This window comes from Athene noctua, chromosome 19 (genome assembly GCF_965140245.1).
Source record: "Athene noctua chromosome 19, bAthNoc1.hap1.1, whole genome shotgun sequence".
In the NCBI taxonomy this organism is placed as follows: domain Eukaryota; kingdom Metazoa; phylum Chordata; class Aves; order Strigiformes; family Strigidae; genus Athene; species Athene noctua.
Window position 1 is genome coordinate 11,653,302 of NC_134055.1, and position 20,555 is coordinate 11,673,856.

At 43.9% G+C, this 20,555-nt stretch overlaps 1 protein-coding gene across 1 annotated transcript in view; it reads left to right on the forward strand.

Moving 5' to 3' along the window:
* The window catches only part of GALNT17 (polypeptide N-acetylgalactosaminyltransferase 17), a 224,147-nt gene that overhangs the window by 137,281 nt on the left and 66,311 nt on the right, over positions 1 to 20,555 (forward strand). The window contains exon 6 of the mRNA XM_074922730.1: positions 1,600 to 1,717. Coding sequence (XP_074778831.1) covers positions 1,600 to 1,717 — 118 coding nt within the window. The remainder of the gene's footprint in view (positions 1 to 1,599; positions 1,718 to 20,555) is intronic.

Consider the following 20,555-nt stretch of genomic DNA (forward strand, 5'->3'; position numbering starts at 1 on the left):
TTAAAATACATGATCCTGTTGCCCTGTTTCTACCTCACGACCAGGTTCAGAGTGAACCTGGTCTTGGGCATTTCTAAGTGCTGTGAGATTTCCAGATACACAGGCTGCCCTTGGTGTTACCCTCTGCGCGTCTTCCCCAGGCAGCACAAGGTGGGTGTCCCCTAGGCCTGGGGGAGGAGCTGCAGAGGTGATGGTCATCCCATCCTGCATGGTGGAGTTTCCCACTGCTGAAAGCTTGGAGCTCAGAGTGGGCAGAGGGGTCCCACAGCTCCTTGTAAGAGCAGACTCTGGCAGTACCTCGGCGTGGCTTAGCTGTAAAATTCATTGTCTCCTCCCTGCTTATCCCTCTAAGTAGATCCTTGTTTTTCTTTTTACAGCATGGATTCAGATGGAAGCAAGTTAAATGGGAGAAGGGTTTTTATATTTCTATTTTAGTGCAGAAAATATCCCAGGGGGTAAATTTTCCACATACCGTAACTGCTACAGATTAGCGTATCCCCAAGCAGCAAGAGCATAATGATACGGTTTTGTTCGGTGCCATGCTCTGTGGCAAAGTGTAATTTTACAGAGAGGGTCACAAGTGTTTAACCACTCAAAAAATGCCCCCAAACGTGATCTCAGCTTGCGTGAATCAGAACAACATCCTCATCTCAGGGCAGCTCTATCAGATGGAGATCTGGTCCAGTGTTTTGCAAAGTAATGAGGGAGGGATGGTCCATGTGCACATGGCAGCCAGGGTCTTTAGTAAACACAACCATCTATTATGGCCTTGAAATTGCATAGTTATTATAAATTAACCCCTGACACTGAGTGTTTCCTCAATCTTTCTGCTATCCTATTGATAGTGTTAGTACTGCTTTCATTTTTCTCTATTATTTTCCCTGACTGGACACTGTGCTTGGCTGCTCTTGCAGAGGTGGAGCCGAGCAGTGCTGTTAGCTGGAGGGCACGAGGTTTTGGAGGATGAACGTGGCAACTTGATCTCTAAGACAGAGCCCTGTCGATACCGGTGGAACTGAGCAAATGACACAGCAGATGTTTCTGCAAACAGTTGTGTTGAGTTTTTAAAGGATTTGTTTCTGCAGATTTGCAGTTCAGCTTGTTGCTTGGTGGATGATGACTCCTTTGTGATATATTATAAAGATCCAAACCCTGTTTCACAGGATACCCTAAAACTAGTGTCTGTCCTAAAGTCTACTCTGTTACATGCTAGAAGAAAGTAAGATAAGGGAAATAGCATTATTACATTTCCTGCACTTATGGGGAATGGAAACCCAAAGAAGTTTTGCTCTTGCCCGTAGGCACACCAAGGTGTTTGCAACAGAGCCAAGACTTGAAAGCTTTTCAGTAATTTCATCCCAGGAGAACTCTTTCTGCAGTCTGTACACAGTGAAACTTGAATTTTGGATAAATGCTTTGCAGTGGTAAAATAATGTCTTTGAAGGCATAGAGCTTGCTCACTGCCGCAAAGTTTCTGGGATAACTGGTGGCAGGAAGCACATGAAGCCAACAGGAGCTTTGCACAAATTAGCCTTCAGTCCATTAAAAATCGGAAAATGTCAATAATTGTGCATTTCTGTTGCTTTTCTCTTCATACAGGACACCGGCAATGATCGGATGCTCATTTGTTGTGCACAGAAAATTCTTTGGAGAGATTGGGCTTCTCGATCCTGGGATGGATGTGTACGGAGGGGAGAACATAGAGCTCGGCATCAAGGTTTGTGACACATTTGCAAGAAAAATTGCACCTAATAGTATTTAAGGAACCCAAAGCAACAGTTCAACAAGATAACATAAACAGTTATTAGAATGCTTCAGGGGAACTGAACACCGATGTGCTTTATAGCATTTTAATTTAAGTTCAAGGGAGAAAATTACTTGCTTTTAGGGATAAGTGCAATTTTTTCTTTCTTGGATGCTTATCTGTCTGCACTGATGTGAAAAACTACTGAGATGAAATGACATGCCAACATATGTAGGCCCTGGTCACATCCCACTGTTACTGTAAATTATAGGTATCTTAAATACCAGAAAAAATGTAGTGCTGTTTTTGTCATGTGAACAGTCCTTAGGGAGCTTGGTGGGACTCTTGTGAGTGTCTCAAGAAGCAAATATTTTACACGCCTTTAGCATCTGCAAATAAAATATGTTCACAAACAGGCAAAACCTGCTTTTAAAAGAAGCGAAACGCTAATAGCCATGTTTTTAGAGCTGCCTCAGTGCATCCACGGAGACATTCGTCATTACAGAATCCACCGTGACAACATCGCTTGATTACTATGTACAATATTAGATGTGGCTTAGTGATTCAAGTGTTTACATACAGTGAAGTGATTCATAAGCAATGAGTTCAATGTTCAAAAGCAACTTGGGATGGCGAAGTCTATGGAGATTCTTCCAGGCATGTTTTAGAGTACAGCACTTGTACGTTAACAAGCTGATAGGGAGAGGCTTGAGACTTATAACTGGAAAATTGAATTGACTGTGCTGTTGTAAAAATGAAAAAGCATTGTTCAGTTCATAGATTTACCAGAGGATATTTGTTTTGCTGGCAAATCAGAAGAAACTTAAGGAATCTATTGTTATTGGCTACAGGGAGCAATAATCTCACTTAAACAAGGGAATAGAAATTAAAGGCTTTAAATATGCCACATAGCTCTTCTCCATATGAAGTAATTATTGTACATCATCACGCAGCTCACTTCTGGGGTCTAGAGAGATCCTGCTCTAAACCAAGCTTCTCTTGTGGCTATCCTTATTTGTTTGTTTATGGGATTTTTTTAATAATATCATTATGGAACTAGTCTTCTCACAATTAGTAATTCAACCCATCTGCTAGGTTTTTGGGGGATTTCATGGAAGATTGGCTTCTTAACTGGAAAAATAAGATGGATGTCTCAGGGACAAGTGATGAGCATATGTCCTCTTCTTTTTCATATGGTGAACTTTTTAGAAAGGCTATCTAATGAACATTGTTTGGGAAAAAAAACACAACCCTCTCTTCCCCAAATGACTTGCATTTTCAACCCTTATGTTTCCCTGCTCGTATGCTGTGTGTTCTGGTCAAGGTTTTAAAAATATTGGTGGTTTTGAGAGCCAAAACACTGATGATATTCACCTTGTAAGACTATGTATACAGTAGATTTTCGAAGATTCCTGAGCTCCAAAAATCAGTCTCTGTGCAAGTGTCTTATTTAGCGACCAAGAGCTACTGGCACATCAGTCTCCTTTAATATATGTTGGCCATCGTGTGTGCAGGTCAGGTAGCTCCTTTGGAGAGCAGTTTTGGAGATGGCGTGTCTGCAATTGCCAGATATTTGGGTTCCACTTCACAGAAAGATCTCAGTTATAAATAGTTTATCCAAGGCTAGTTGTTGGATGTGTTAAGGAAACAGAGTTGTTATGGATTCAAGCAGACAAGAGGTCTCAGGTGGGTGTATCTGTTTCCGATAGTCCTGACGTACAAAGGTTACCAGCCCTTCCTCACGTGCCTGCAACCTGCCGTGGCTGGGGTCTGCACCAGGCATGTCACATTACCAGTAATGTAGGACTCTTTCTTAATAAAATTGTTTTAAAGGATCAACTTGAACAGAAAATTATTAGGCTTTTTGGGGGTGTTTTGCTGTTTTGTCTGAGAAGTGGCTGGCTGTAGTCAGAAATGTCATTAGGTGGTTGCTTGTTTGTTTCAGTGATTTTGGATGAAAGTATTTCTTTTCCTTTTGATGCGGGTGCAAATTTCATCATCAGAATCAATGTTTCATTTTTTTAAACATTATGTTCTTGTATTACCAACGAAAATGGGATAATAAACCCATTGAGGCTATGAGAAGGGCATGGTAAAATTACAGTGTTTCAGGCAAAAGCATAAGGTAACTATATTATGGTGAAATTAAATGCAAGTAATCTGCGTAACAGAATGAAATAAATAATGAATGTCCTAACCTAGAAGGGCCAAGGCTGTGTACTGTACAAGGGTCTTGTTTTATTAATATGCCTCAGATATTCTAAAATAAGCTGTACTGTACCTATGTGTGGTGGTGGAATACACAGGCCATGTGTTTCTTTCAGTTGCTGTATTCAGTTAGCTAAAGGAGAAACTTGTTGTATGAGCCACTTAAAATGATAAACCCCTGTTACTCACATTCATAGAGGTGGCTCTGGGCTCCCCGCTCCCCTGTACGTGCTGGGAAGCATCCTCGGATTGCTCAGATAATAATAATAAAGCTATTAAGCATGTTGCTGCCCCAGGCAAATTCCTGTTCTGCTTGCGGGATAGCTTTGGCCCTGACAAGGGGAACATGCTGTTCTCTGTATTATTGTATTTTCTTTTATCACACTGGAGTGTCTCCAGAAGGTTGTGCTTATTCACTCCTCTTGTCCCTGATGTCCACTACTTCACTTCCTGAGGCAGAATTGAGTCTAATTCTCCTTTTCTTGGCAGAGAATGGAGAAGTGTTTGCTAAGCAAGGCAGTTTAGGCTAATATTTCAGCTGAGAGGTTTTCAACACACTTTTTTTTTGGTTTTTTCCCCAAAAAAAGTGTGTCTTGCAATCGAATTATGATAGACCAGGTCTTTCTTACTGTGTTGACAGCCCCAAACGTTTGATCCGTTCCTGTGTTAATAACTCCTCCCAGCACACTGTCTGTGGAAATCTCATCCTTGCGCCCGGCTGGTGATCAGACGATGCTGGTGAAGCTGCTGGAGCTGGGGGGTGTGGAGACTGGGGGGTGTGGGGTTGTTCAGTCTGGAGAAGAGGAGGCTGAGGGGAGACCTCCTGGCCCTCTGCAACTCCCTGCCAGGAGGGGGCAGAGAGGGGGGATGAGTCTCTGGAGCCAAGGAGCCAGCGCCAGGCCCCGAGGGAATGGCCTCAAGCTGCCCAGGGCAGGGTCAGGCTGGCTCTGAGGAAGGATTTCTGTGCAGAAGGGGCTGTTGGGCGTTGGAATGGGCTGCCCAGGGCAGGGGGGGAGTCCCCGGGATCCCTGGAGGGGTTGAAGAGTCGGGCTGACCCAGCGCTGAGGGATCTGGGGGAGTTGGGAACGGTCAGTGTTAGGTTAATGGATGGACTGGATGATCTTCTATGTCTTTTCCAACCTCGACAATTCTGTGACTCTGTGAGATGTCTCCTACCTGCTCTTGGTCTCGCCACGGGAATAAGCAGAGCAGGTGATTGCTCCAAGCTCCCAGTGCCCATCCTGGGGAGCGTTCGGGTGCTGTGGACGCAGCCTGGCCCCTGCCCTTGTCCCAGCTCCGGCTCTTGGTCCCAGCAAGAATAACCTGCTCTCTCTGAACAAGCTTTGAGCAACTCTTTTAACCCTTTTCTGTACTGAAGAATTCTGATCTGATTTTATAAACCTGGTGTTTCATTTCCACAGCTTGAAAGTGTTGATGCTGCTCTAGGTCCCCACAAGCTCAACATGTGAGTTTTGGTACAGAGACTTCTCTGACCATCTTTGGTCCTTCTGCTGAAAATTTTTCTTTTATTTTAAAACAGGTAGTGGCCTTGGCTTTTAGTGATGGTGTGACTAGGTGGGAAGACTGCTTTTGCTGCGTGTCTTGTTTGTCCTCTGCGGGGAGGGTTTCGTGGGTTTTCATGTTAGTCACAGACATTCACTAAAGATGCTCCATAAAATTGCACCTGTCTATTTGAATAAAGATGCAAAAGTCTATTAAATGACTGTTGCCATGATTTCAAAGTCTGAGAAGGGTTATACAGGGTTGTTTTCGGAGTATTTTGCGCTTCTGTCATGCATTACTAATGAAACTTATTTGAGTTGTCTTTTAGAGATTAATTTAATCAATAAGGATATTATTACTACTTTGATGGTATCATTTGTACAAATTGTCACTTGAAGAAAGCAATTAACTGAGAATGCTTATTAGCTGATCCATCGCACACCTTATTTGTGTAGTAAGAATCGATTATTGAATTCATTAAGAAAAGCACAATTCAGAGATCCCTTTGAGGTTTAATGAGTGACTCGAGCTTCTTTTTACTATGAATGTTAAATTGCGTGTAGTTTGGGTTGAATCTCTTAAAACTATTTCTGGAGGAAAAGCACAGCATGTCCTCTTAATATTCTTGAGTTTTTTTCCTCAGATTTGTCATCTAGATTCAACAGGACAGATTTCTGGTGCTGCTAAGCCAGCAGTTGTGTGCATGGAGCAGGTAGTGTTGCATCCATGTGCATAGCTGTAAGGGCTGGGAATACGGAGCTTTGAAAATCAAACGGGTACGACGAGAGCATTGAACATATTGTTAGTGGTGATTTCTTTAATAATCAGACTCTCATTGTGCCGCCGCTTAAGCACAAAAGTAACCTCATTGCACTGGCAGTGACACTGATTCTCTCCCAGTGGGTACCATGCCTGTGTACCCTTCAGTCTTTCAGAAACTCTTAAAATAGATTAAATAACATTTTAATGGTACAAATCTTGTGTGTGCGTTTCATCCATGAAGGAGCCTATTTTGTTTGTATGAGTACAATTATTCATATGCTGAAATGTTGAAGGGGTCAGGCAAAAAGAAAAGGAAAGCCATCAAATAGGTATATTTAAATTCCACAAGGGAGCTTGTCTCTGCATTCAGAAAATCAAATCCTTCTCTTCCTGCATACATTTTCCCGTAAGATTATGACTATATCTTTTTGTTAAGAAGAAAATAGGGAGGGTATTTAGAGCAAGTGGTTATTTCAGCATCTGTGGCTTTGTTGGGTCTGAGGTGAGGAATGAGCAGCCTGTATCCAGCCTTATGGGAGGCAGAAAATCCCCCCATGAGGTGCAGGGTGGGCACAGAGGAAGGATGTCAAGACAGGGTTATGAGGCATGAGAAAGGTGTTTTGTCTTTTTTCCTCTTTTTGTAAAAAAAAAAACCCCAAACACTAGCACAGTCTTGCTTTCCCCTCCCAACTGGGAACACTGGCTCTGATGCAGATGCTCTGTGTCTTTATATGACATTGTGCACATCTCTAAAATGGAGAGTGATAGACACAAACATAATGTGGAGTGCATAAATACCATTGCTGGACAGATATTTGACTAGGTTTCTACTCGCATGAACCTAGTATTAAATAGTTAGTGCCTGTCATCAAAATATAAAAATATCCTGGTTAGGGTGGAATTTATTTTTATAATGTCAACCAGACATGCAGACATCTAATATCAGGTGTCACGTTTGACTCTGCGACACGTGTTCCTGCTGTCATGTGAAATGTTTTGCTGAGGCTTCTTGTTTGATCATCTCCAAATGCGTGTCTCCCTCTTCCAGTTCTTCCGATTAATATATTAAAGTCTGGGTGCAGGCAGAGATAGCTGATGGTAGGCAGCACCTGAAAACCCTTTTTAACCCCGCTGTCCATCAGTTCCTGGGCGTTCCCCGGTGACTGCCAGGTCTGCGGGCTCCACCAGCCGCTCTCCGAGGCGCGCACCGAGGCTCGCAGGACACGGCGTGTCGTGGGATGTGGGAAATCTGCGGTGAAGCGCTGTTGCGTTTTTATCACTTTGGAAAATAGGGAGTGGAGAAGCATGCCGTGTATTCATAAGGCTTTATTAGGCTCGTTGAGGGCTCCCTGAGATGCAGTAGTTAAGGTTGAACCAAGTTTCTCATGATGTGCAGGGTTTCTTCCTTGTCTGCACCTAGTTTTGCTGAGACTGAATTAGGAAATTACACATGGGACAGTGAAGGGTTTTTTGGGGAAACAAATCAGCCCAAACTTCTGAGGGAAGGACTTTGAGAAGCACAGATAGGGTTTGGTGCAAGATGCCTCCCAAGCTTTCTTTTGGGGTTGGTTGCAAGAGGTGTTGGCACATCTGAAGGAGGAGAACACACCTTTGACTAGGTAAAGGCTTTGGGGTAGAATTACCAGATATCAGTTGATTATCTGGGGAGTATGTACTGTTCAAATATCCACTTTTTTTGACATTTCTGAGAATTTATACTGAGGAACTGCAATATTCACAAAGCTGGTCAGATGCAGACATTGCAGAAATAAGTGTCAGCGGTGGGGGATGCTCGAGTGGGGCTGTTGACAGGAGAGGAAGGTGATGAAACTCTGGGCTCACCTATCGGGGAAAGAAATTTTGGAGTTAGAGCAAAAACCAGTTTGAAAATTTGGGGCTGAACTGTGGTAAAAGCAATGGGGGAACCACTAAAGCCCAGGGAAGTTTTATTTAACAGACACAGGAGTGAATTGGCCCAGCCTGATCTGCAGGATGGAGCTGTGTGGGGAGGGATCACATCTCCCTCCTCTATTTCCAGGCACAAAAGGCCTCCCTGTAGCATGGAGCAGCCGTAGCACCAGTGCATTTGATGCAGGCTATCACAGGCCTGCCTGTGGCTTGCCAAGACCCTAGGGGCTCCTGCAGTTTAGGAAACATTAAAAAAAAACCCTAACCCAAAATACAAAATATCAAACAACCCAAACTTGCCAAAAATATAACCTCAAGACCAGCTTTTAAAAAGTATTTTACCAGTTAGTCACCAAAATCCACTTAGAAATTGGGGCTTAAGGCTGTTTTAAAATAAAATGCAAGTTAACTTTGAAGAAAATAAGACCAAGTAGGACTGACCTTGGAAAAGGTATTAGAAATATAGCTTCAGAAGCAGTGATACACAGGTAATACATTACCTTTGTGTACAGCCACAGCCTGTTTATTTGTACCTGTATCCCTGTTAGAGAAGTTGATTTTGCTTTTCAGAGTGATAGTTGTGTGGTTGGAAGAAATATTTCCACCATTGAACAATATCCAATCACTGCCTGCATTTATTTTAAGAGCAGGAATCAGTACAAGTATGAATTCAGATCCTATGTTTGGCATTTTAGTTGTCAGCTCAGTATTTACTGTAGGTGCTTGAAGATGTTTTATAAGAAGCTCCGGTGTAGTTTTCCAAACTGGTAAAATGCTTTTCATCACAACTGCCTCCATGGAAATGGAGCTGTATTTTGATTATTTCTAAACAGGCTATAACCTCTGCGCTGGAAGCCGGAGAGCAGCTCTGCTCTCGCCGCCGCAGTGCTTGGGCGGTTTATAGCTATCCCTCCTCGGGAAAGGAAATTGCAGGCAGGCGCAGATCTCCTCGCTCTCTCTTTCCTCTTGATAGAAAATGATTTGTCATCCCTGCCTGTTATCCGCTGACAGATGGGGACAGGTAGAGGCGGGGGAAGGGACCGCTATTGTCACCCCAGGTGATTCTGGTGTTTTTACTGACAAGTTGATTTTTATGCCAGGAAGACACTGATCATCTTTGCTGGGAGACATGATAACTCTTCCTGTGCAATAGGCCCTGTGTTGCAGCTGCGATTCGCTGGTGGATGAAGAAATGCATTTTAGGACTCAGCCATATCTTATCTTCGCTGGAAGCTCTTGGCAGGTGTCAACTTTTTACTGATTTTTCACAGGATCGGTGCCTCTGGCAAGTGGTGGTCAGGGATCTGCCAGATGTTGGTTGAACATGCTGGACTGTACTTGGAGTCTACCCTGGTCACCCTGGGCTCGGGGCCCGGGTGGGGAAAGACAGATGTGGAGAGCAGCCACAGCATCTCCATAGCTAAAGGGGCTGTGGTGGGCAAGGACGAGTGGTCATGGGGATTTGTAGAGACTTAGCAAAGTTTATTTATGCTTTTCACCAGGGGATTTTAGAAAATGGAGCTTAAATCTTGAGGGAGGCTCTGCAGCACTCATCTTTGGTCTGACTCTGCTCCTACTACTGAACAGAGCCATTCCCATGTTGTTTTTTCCATGGAATTTTGTGGTAATTTGGATGTGAATTTTCACTGCTATAGGATTTGGACCACACTGACATTGTCTGGCAGGGTTGCTCCAGAGGGTCCTCAGGCACGAGTGCTCACACCCCTGCTGCATACAGGCAGTGGACATCAAAGACACATCCAGCATCCTCAAGACAGGTGGATTTTAAAAATTTTTTTTTTCTTCTATCACACATTGTGTTTCTTGGGTGTGACACCCATTCTACCAGCCTTCTTAACTTCTCCTGGGCTTCCAGCTCTCCATCCTCTGTGGAAAAAGATGTGGCAAAGGAGGCACCCTGAGTCTCTGCATTTTCACTTTCCTGTGTGTTGCTCAGGGACGCGTGCATTTCTGACCATATTCCCTCAATATTTTACGTCGAAATGCCTGAACCCTGCTAGGTGTGGGGTTGGGGCAGTGGCTCAGGGTCTCTCGCCACCCATGTTTTGTTATGGCTGTTTGGATAAAGCACAGCAGATACACGGCCCCTGCTGCCAGTGCCGTGGTCTGCTCTGACATTTGTGCCATTCTGGGTTCTGGTGAAGACATTTGCAAGACAGATTTTGGTTATCTGGCAGGTGTGATGCTTAGGCAGTGGTTTCACTTCATCTCTAACCTGAGAGATACCTGTAGTGCTGCCCTCTGAGTCTCAGCCCTTGCTGCTGTGGGGAAGACTCAAGAGACTTTCCTGTAGCAGATGTTTCTTGGGTGGCTGGACAGGGGTGTCACAGCACACTGAAATACGGGATCCAGGTTGCATCTTTGGGGCACATCAGGAGGCATTTTAAGGACCGAGTGGGACAGAGGTGAGTTCTGCTGACATTCACCAGAGGCTGGTGTGGCTGGAAGGCGAAGGAGTTGACATGGGTGATGCCAGCAGGCTTGGCACAGCCATGCTTGGCTCTCACCCTCTGTGTTCTTGCAGGGAAATAAATTACTTAAGTCCTCTTAAACAGCAGTGATGGGTATGAGCAGCTGAAGAAGGATTCCCATATCATTTCAACTGATGTATTTTCCTCTGTGCTGCAAGGCACATTGATCTGCTTCTTTATTAGCCCCCTGGGCCCTGCTGACTGGAAGCAGCCCTGGGACACCCCTTCCTGTCCCCCGCTGCCGGGGCTGTGGTCATGTTTCCAGCACTGAGCACTTGTAACGGTAACGTGAACATGATGCATGAGCCACAGCAGTCCCTGCTCTCTGAGTGCCTGGGGGCTGCAATTCGGTCAGGAATTGCTGAAATGTAGCAAAGTTAGGCCCCCTGAAAGCTGGTTTTACAGCATCGCTCCCTGGAGGACAACTGTCCTTTATTTCTGGGTGTCTGAAACAGTAACTCTGAAATGTGCTTTCTCCTTTCACTCTTCACTGTACAAGGTGAGCAGAAGCATACTTCTCTGTGCATGTGCCTACAATGTCTGGGATATAAATTACCCTATAAAACAAAAAACAGGCTTGTGTCTTCCTAAAAACCAACTCCAAGCCAAACTGAACTTTGTCTTTGCACAAAAAGCACGCTTGGGAAATGCCAAGAGAAAATCTGACGTGAAATTACATGCCAATAAATGAGGCTCATAATAAACTGAGATGAGGAATGAGGTTTTTTTCATCCTGTTATATTCATAAAGCTTTCAGAAAGCTCCCTATTCGTCATGACTGCAAAGGCAAGGTTATTTTTTTGTCTTTTCATCTGTCCTTTCTTATGAGAAGACTATCCTTGTGATGCACTTGCTGGGGCTGTGGGACACACAGATCTCTTCCCTACTTTATCCAAAAGTTGATTTTTGAGTACCTCAACATACTTCAGCCACAAAGTTGATTTTAACACTCTTGCCAGTCTCTGGTGACTCAGGCAGGGCAGTAGCCTCAGACCTGGGAGTGGTCCTGTCTCAGGACTGAGCATTGGGTTTTTTCAAGGATAAGACTCTCTCTTCATTCACTACAGATTTCTCCTAGGCTTGAGGATTGTTCCTGGTGAAAATATAATCAATGCCATTACACTCCTGTGATTTTCAACCAAAAATCTTGTAGTTAGAAATTCCCAACCAGCTTTTAGTGTGTTTGGTGTCTCTGTAAGGCTTTGCAGTCATCCTTTCTCAAGGACTTTCAGGTCAAACCTGTTCATTTCTACACATGAAAACAGTTTTCCAAGAGCCCCTGCTGCAATCACAGCCTCAGCTCTGAGAACTGTTCAAGCCAAATTTCTTTTTCATCTAAACTCCTCACCAATACGGAACGCAGTTAAAAGGCACCTGACAGCCTAATGGTGATGGCAAGAAACAGAGACTGACTGCATTTCCCTGTGTATGTCTGTCCTGGCTCTGCCAAGTCAGCAGAAAATTATAGTAACAATAATAGTATTCATGACCAAATACTATCTCAGCCCTGTAGTGAGGCCAGCTTCACTCCCAAATTAAGGAATGCCTCTCTGCCCTGCCTCCTGCAGGTGCCCTTCAAGCATCCTAGTTTTTCTGGAGAACCCTGCATCTCCTCCTGGACTCCTCCTTGAACATCCGGATCCTTTTGAGACAGGAATCCTGCTCTCTGGGATTACTTTATAGCACTTTCTTTTCTTTCAGCATATGGCAGGTTTGATGGATTGTGCCATGTTACAGTCACCCGTTCCTCCAAGAAATTCAGTCCAGCGTGTTTGTATGCCAGTCACCTGCCTCCTGACCTTTTCGGTGTACCAGGGCATGATCTGCCATTGTGCTGTCACAAGTTCTAGCATGCAGTGAGTACAGAGCAGATGTAAAACACTTAATAAAGATGTTGATTTGGTACTCAATCACGCCCGGCTCTGAAGCTTTACGGAAGGCTCTGGAAGAGCTCTGGCAGATTGTGCTGTGTCCAGCCCATGGCTTGCTTTGATCTAAACTAATCCGATGTACTTCAGCTCACTTTGCCTCATTTACCACATTTGGGTAGCTTTTGTAAAGCTTGACTGGGGTAGGAATTGCATTGTCTCATGTGTTTAGAAAAGGTGTTGGAATCTTTGGACTCTATCAGGATTAATGGCAGTGATAAGTAGTATCAGTTTATTAGCTGATCTCAAATTAGTTGGCTTGCTTCTTCCACAGCTTTTTCAGAACCAGCAGAGTTGAGTGACTGCTTCAATGCCACAAGGAGGAGAAAATTCCCAGCAAAATTCAGCGGGAACTATAATCATTTATCTCCTTCAGCCGTCCTGGAAAACCTCCTCTTTCCTTTTGTGACTAGAAAGAGCCTGGTGCTGAATGCATGTCCCTTGATGTGATATCACTTGAGACTTGCCCTGTGCATCATCGAGAATAACAGTGGAAATAACTAGACATGATTTATGTTTCCCAGTGCATTTATCCTTCAGTCTAGCGTGTCCTTGTGATACTCGATGGAGACTGCAGAGGTAGTGCTCTGTGGGACTCATTTTGAAGAGCATTCAGAGTCGGAGCTCCCTATAAAGTGAGTACTATCACAGCAGTGAACTTTTCTGGCTTCCCTGTGGCGCATTTATTATTCATAGCAAGACTGTTGCCTCATAGATGATCTAATCGCTATGATGCACTGCTGCCGTAATGCATAAAAGGTAGTTAACCCCAGTAACACTGCACACAGTTTTCATTCATCTCCTTGACTTCAAGGTTTTCTCAGGTGTCCCATGACAAGGGAAAATATTGCAGCTTGACCTCTACATCGTGGGCAGCCTCCTTGCACCGGTATTAAGCTGCCATCTAAATCCCTTCTTTGAATTCTGTAAAAGTTCAGGTGGTTGACCAAAATTTCCTTGTCTTTGCCTAAAAAATCAGCCACTAAGGTATTAGATACCACAGGACTTAAGTATATATTAGGGTCTTCTCTGCACTCAGGATTTTAGCAACATTTTCAGCATCCTGTCTCTCCCTGAGCTGGTTAGAAGCAGCTGGTACAGGAAGCTAGTGAGGCAGATTAGAGAATAAAATGAAATTCCACCTTTGACTACCCAGGCTGTGATCCAGCAGAGCACTTAACTTTCAGGCACCTGGGCAGTCCTCTTAATTCCTGTGACACTGTTGTGCCTGCTTAAGTGTGTTTCTTAAGTGCATTTCTGGATTGAGGCCTCTAATGCTGAACTTGAGCCATAAGGGTTAATATTTTTGAAACAACATTTTTCACTGGAAGAATGTGATTCTCATCCTTTCCCCCTTTGCCACCTCCAAACAGTTCTTCCATTTTATGAGCTAATTAACTCATCTAGCTTTAAAAAACAAGTGCATCCTTCTTGGATTTTGTCATGTGTCACCACCTTCTAGAGAGTTATTATGTCTTATTTGCACAGAAAACATTGGGAGAATACACCAGGAAGTAAGCGAACCTGTTCGTTGAATAAATTTATATGTAAAGCTTCAATAACAAGCCCATTATTTCATATTCATCTAAAGACACAAAATATGTATTAATTAACCAAAGTACTGCTAGTGGGCATATGCAAATGAAGTGGCATCAATCAAGCCAAAATCACCCTCTTTTTTTTTTTTTTTTTTTTGCGTTTTTACTTTATTAAGACATAGTGCTTTGTGCTGACTGCAGTTCCTTAATATCAGATCTGTGCCTTGAAGCTCAGTGCTAGGACCAAAAAGAGAATCAGAATTTCCTAGCACTGCAGAAACTGCTGCAAATAATGCAGCTTATAATGAAGAATTCATATGTAATCCCATAGAGGAGATAACTGTCTAGGTCTGCCTCAGGCACAAAAGAACCCAAGTTTATTTTTGTAGAAGGTACTTCATTCTGTCAAAGCAACCAGAGTTAAATGGAGAGAGACAATTAGATATAAATTCACATTTGGACTAAGTATATCTAACTTAATATGTAAAATAGGAGTTTTAAGTCTATAACTGCTTTTCTAAGACCCAAGGCGATAAGCAATCCAAAGCAATAGATAACAAAGGATTTTACACATTGGCCTGCAAAATGCTTTCTTTAGGAGGAAGACGGTCCTTGGTGTTGTCACCCTTCCCCACTCCCTGGGGTGCCAGCCACCAGGACGCCAAGTTGAGCAGCACCTCCCAGGTGCCTCTCTCCTGGGCAGAGGTTCTGGGAGCGCTCCCGGTACGTCAGCTCTTAAATGCTGCAGGTCTTTGCCCAGCATTTTGCACATCCCTGTCCTGCCCATCTCCACGGGAGGTGGGTACCTCTCTGCAGGAAAAGGTAGGGTAATAAATAGTCTCATGGCTGACCTGTTCAGCTCAGCAGCTTGCTTCCAGTATCTCTTTTATCTTATTTGTTACTTTGGCATCATCTAGTATTGATTGTGCTAAGGGCATATCACTGTTTTTATAATTGCTTCTGAGGATGCATTTTGTTTGCTTTCCAAACGAAGGATCTAAGCTGGATATTAAATGATGAGCCAGGACTGTGGGGAGGTGCTGTTACTTGTAATGTTTTAGAAGAGCTAGCATTAACATTGCTGGCAAAGACATTGTGAGTGGTAATAAAGCTCCTCACTACATGGCCTTTTCCAGCCAGAGATGTCAATCCACCCGCCAAGGGCAGGTAGCTGGGTATTCTCCCTTTACTTATGGGGTCCTGTAGCACAGATGTGTCTGTGTTAACCCCAAGCCCTGTGTGCCTCCTGTGCCTGTCTTGTTCCTGGAGCTCTGGATGGATAGAATTGGTCCAAATCCCTGAGCTGAAACATCCTTCTGTGATATTCCTTGGGTCTCCTGTGCTGGCAGGACACATCACCTTCTTTCCAGTCCCCTCCAAGTAACTGTGAGGTGCAGGAGAGTAAATCTAAAACCACACCTGAGGCTCAGCTGTTGCCCCTCAGTTTGGTCTGATTTGGTTGGCTTTGCAGCTGTAGAGTTGTAAACAGATGTAAAGAAAGTTTGCATCCAGAAGCAAAATGCTTCTTTCCTCCTTCCTGGGATTTTAAGTTTGAAACCATATAAACATACAGAATTACATCTGGTTTTTATTAAAAAACTTTAGTTTTGGCTGTTTATACTTGAAACTTGGTGTGGGTCTGCAAAAAGCTCATGTTCCTTGCTGAATTTTTCCACGCATCAGGAGCCTGGGCTTTCGCTGTGAACATAAAAACCCCATTCGTGTAGCTTTGGTTTCTGCTCAGCCAGCTCCGGATCCTGTAACATCTCACTGTCCTGCTGAACTGGGATTTTGTCAAGCTTTGTTTTCTCCTTATCTGTGCTTGCTCCAATGGCATCTCCAGTGGGTGCTAGAGGCGGTGAGTCACAGGAGATGACACATGCTGCCTGCCCCAGGGGTTCCTCTCTCGCCTGCTTTAATGGCCAGCACAGATGTCTCCATTCAGCACAATTTGAAAAACCCAGACCTGGAAAAAAAAAATAATGCAGTTTTCTGAGCTTCCAGCCAGCTCTTGCACTGAGCTATCCAAACAGCCCCCAAACCCTTCTGTTTCCACCAGGGGCTCTTTGCAGCGTACCCAAAGCCATAAGCAAGGGGCAGCACATGGCCATGGCACCTGGAGACCAGGAGAATTTCCCAGAGCACCCAAAACAGTGACCAGCCATGTTGTCCCTCCCAACCCCCTTCACCATTCTTGCTACCTGAACCATCAGAGAGTTGCAATGGCATTTCTAGTCCTTCCTCATCACAGCCACTGAGTCCCCAGCAGTTTTCTTGCATTTCCCTTGCCTGGATGAGGAGGAACCGTTGCCCAGCCTTGCTCCTCACCTGTCCATTCATCCCTCACCATCCCGTTGGAGCAGTGGCATCACTTCCCGCTGCTTTACTTTGATAATGAGCATGTATAGCCTCTCTTACTGACCATATCTGCTCTACTTGGACTTGAGCTGAACGCCTATGTCTGCTTGCAGAGCCCCTATGTTGTCTGATTATACACGTCAATGCATTTCTAAGGCCATGGAGCAAAAGCTTCAAAATACAGACGACTTCAAAATTATAAAGAAAACAAACCTGTTTGATCACTGCCTTGGAGGTCTCAGTTACTCAGATTCGTACAAGCAGCAGAAACTTTATACAGACCTTTTAAAGTGGGGCATCTTAATGGTATTTTTGCTGACAGTCAAAAATCAGCTAAGTCATTTTAAAAGCCTTTCAAACCTGTTCATTTATATCATCTGCTGCTTTTGTCAAATACGCAAAAAAGTGTCTTGTGTCTTTTGTCTCATTTTCACAAGAGCTATGTTGTCTATTTATATTTTATTAGAGAAGCAAACAGTTGTTTAGGGATTATCGTTTGTATGATACGAGAACATTCAAGAACAGTAACATGTTGGTTACCTCAGCAGAAACTGCCATTAAATATGTTTTTTTTTCCTAATGTATAAGCTTAATAGTAACTGAAGCTGCATCCAGTGTTGACTATGGTCCCCTGTGCAAGGAGGAGCTAATGGAGGAGGATTTCTGGTGAGTGGAGTGTGCTTTTTGGCTTGCTCAAGTGAGGCAAGGGACCAGAAGCAGGTATGGTTTTAGCATATTTTGAGGTCTCTCTGTGGAGCTGGTTTTGCTGCTCTGGTGTGTGGTTAGTTTAAGGACCTGGTGATGTGGAGATGTGTCTCCATGGTGACTGGGGGGATATGAGCCTCATGCCCAGGAGGGAGGTAAGGAGTGTCCTCCTGTGAACTGTGCGGGCAAGACCTCAGCTCCCTTGAGAGGAAAATGCTTCTGAGAAAAGCATCTATCGATGGGGCAGAAGATGGAGCGGGTGTGCTCGTCTCATTGTGTCTTCTGTGCCTCCAAAAGCTGCTGCTCTTGGTGGAGATTTACACATCAGGGCAGGGAACTTGGCTGTGTGTTCTGCTCCAATTTCAGCCGGAAAGTGCCTCTTGTTTTTAAAATCTCTGTTGTCTTTAAAAACGTTTACAGCAACTGTACTTTCATTTTTGTGAGGGACACTTAAGACACCGAATTGCTCCTCCCCTCTTCCCAGCATCTTTATGAACAATAAAGTTGAGAACCATCTACCCAAAGGCTGAGCACCCCCAGGAAGCATGTGCCTGGGCTGCTTTGATTTTCATTTGGTGGGGGGGACACCTTGTGCATGGTGTACCAGTCTGTGTGTTTAATGGATTTGCTTGGCTCTTTCAGTGACACTTATAAAGGGAAAAATGTATTTATTGGTATCAAATTTAGAAGACCTGTAACGTTTAAGAGGGAGATATGTTCCATGTTTTAAAAAATGTGATATGAAATGGGAAATCGCTATCTTTGCAGAAGTTCTCTCAGCTTTACTGACCAGGCTTCTGCGATGCGGTTATAATCCAAGTCCTAAAAAACTGAATGCATAATAAAATACCTATGGCATGTCATCATTTTTGGTTATATCACTGTAACTGGTGTATATATCTAAAGGCAATCATTGCTGTAGAGGAGGGAGGAAAATAGGGAGCTTTAAATTTCTTTAGACATTGAAACATCTGAAGGAGGAACTATAATGGTAATATACAATAAACCTTTTTTTTTTTTTTTTTATCTTCTCATAAAATTGTATCTCTCTTCCTTTTTCTCCTGAAGCTGATCTGACTTCCAGTATGCAGGTTTCAGAAATAAATCAATGATTAAGTAAACAACAGGTATTCATAAAACTCCTTGGTTTATAGCAACATTTGAAGTAGTGCATAGTGCATGCTCTTCAAGCAGATATACACACCTTAGGTACATTATCTGACCTGTAGATAAATGAATGGTTATATCTGCTAGAGCTTGTGTTCAGTTGGTACTTGTCCTGCCGGTGTAAATTCATGTAGGTTTATGGAGGGAGAAGAGCAGTATTTTTTTATAGCTACAGGAGACCTGGCCCAATGCTGAAGATCTCCGGGCACTGTACTGAGGGAATGATACTGCTTCTGCTGACTTATTCTGGCTTAAGAGAACATCTCAAGAAGTGCAAATGAGATTTATTTTTTTTTTTTCCCCTGGATTTCTATATTTCAGTTCCAGTTAAGAGTAAGTCCTGGGGCATTTTGGGACCAGCTGCTTTCATTACTGGAAAGCATGACTGTAAAGGAAAGAGGAGAACTTTATTCTAAATGAGCAGCTTGTAGTAGATTATTCTTATTGAAAGCATTTAGCTCTTGGCAAATGTGTATCATGTAAATAGAAAAGACTGTAAAGAATATCTGATAATGTTGACTGAAGAGCATGAAAAGCCCATTGTACAAATGCTCTTAATAATCACCTGGAAGGGTCTGTGGCTCTGAAGTAAACAGACATGCATGTCTCTCTGTTAGCACTGCTTCAGAGGCATTTGGTACTTTAAATGTAGAAGATTTACATTTGACCCACATTTGATGTAGGGTCACACATACCCCACTGATTTCTCTGCCGATGTCCATCCTTTGCTTTATGTCCTCTGCGTGGGGAGTTGGGGATTGGTGTTACAGTGGCTCGCTGTGGGCAGCTTCTGAAAACATCATCTCTGTGTCAGTGGCAACAAAAACATGGGGATTTATCAGGAAGGGAGCTGAGAATAAGAGCGAGAACATTACTGTGGCTGCTCGCACCCTGACTGTGCTCTGTAGCTCTGGGACCTCAGTCTCAAAAATTATTTTGAGTTGGTAACGGTTCAGAGGAGGGCAGTGGAGGGTAATGAAAGGGCTCCCGCATGGGGAAGTGCTCAGCAGAGAGGGCATTTGGAGCCTGGAATAGAGGAGAATGATGCAAAATCAGAAATAACACAGGGCAAGCAAATGGAGACTTGCTTTTCCTTGGCCCCTTCCACTGGGATGTGTACCAAGGGGAGCATGGAGGCATTTGAAAACACCAAAGAAGATGCTTCTTTGCAGTGTGTGTGGACACTTGGCTGTTGCTAAAAGTTCACTTGTCCAACAAGTTCCTGGATTAATTAATGGATAAAAAGTCCACTGAGGGCTATTAAATTTAGAGGGACTGCCTCTGGCTCTAAATGTCACCAACATCTCTGCCCAAGGCTGGCAGCGAGCTCTGGGGCAGCAGCACTACACGTTTCTCCTCTCCACCAAGCGCTGGCTGTTGGCCACATTCAGCTCAGTTTATTAGAGTCTTTGCTGCCCCACCTATTTCCATCTCGGTTTACTGTGCATGCAGATGTGGTGCCACCTCAGACACAGCTGGCTGAGGCCATGAGATGCTGCCGTTCGTGCTGCTGCAGCTCTGGGCTTCTTAGTTGAAGGGTCTCCTCTTGCATCTCTTACTAAAAAATCCTGGAGGGGGATGTGTGTCCTTTATAATGAGAAGAAAGACTCGGGCACTTGTCTGAGTGTTTCATCCTGCTTAAGTTTAACTTCTGCAGCGGGAGTTTGGGTAAGTGCCTCAGGCTGGATGCTTACATTTGGGATCGATGAAAAGAGATGCATTTTACAGTCCTTATCTCACCTCTGTGTAGCCTCGCTTCACAACTCGTGTGTGTTTATAGGACGACTCTGGGAAAGCCGTAAAGCACAGAAGATGCACACAACTTTACAGCAAGTGATTTCCAAGTTGTTTCTGCTGCCCTGCTGCTAGCTAAATCGTAATATATAGGGGAAGCACTCAGCAGCAGGAAGGATTTCTTCTGACAGAGCAAATCAGCTCAAAATCTCCTTGCAGGAGAGGTTAAACACAACAGACCCAGATCTGTCAAAACTACACTCATTTCATCATCAGACAGGGTCCTCTCTTCTGCTGTTAGGAGTGTGGTACTTGTTAACCCTTTAGCCCCTTCCTTTCTCAGTCCGTGTCCTTTAATCACCTGTTAATCAGATTAGTGTGCCTGACTTCATCCTCCTCATCGGTGCTGTACTTGCCAGCCCATCTGAGCCAGTTAAAAGTCAGCACTGGCAGATATTACAGATTTCTCTATTTGATTTTTTTATTTTTTTCCTACTGTTGCTCATCA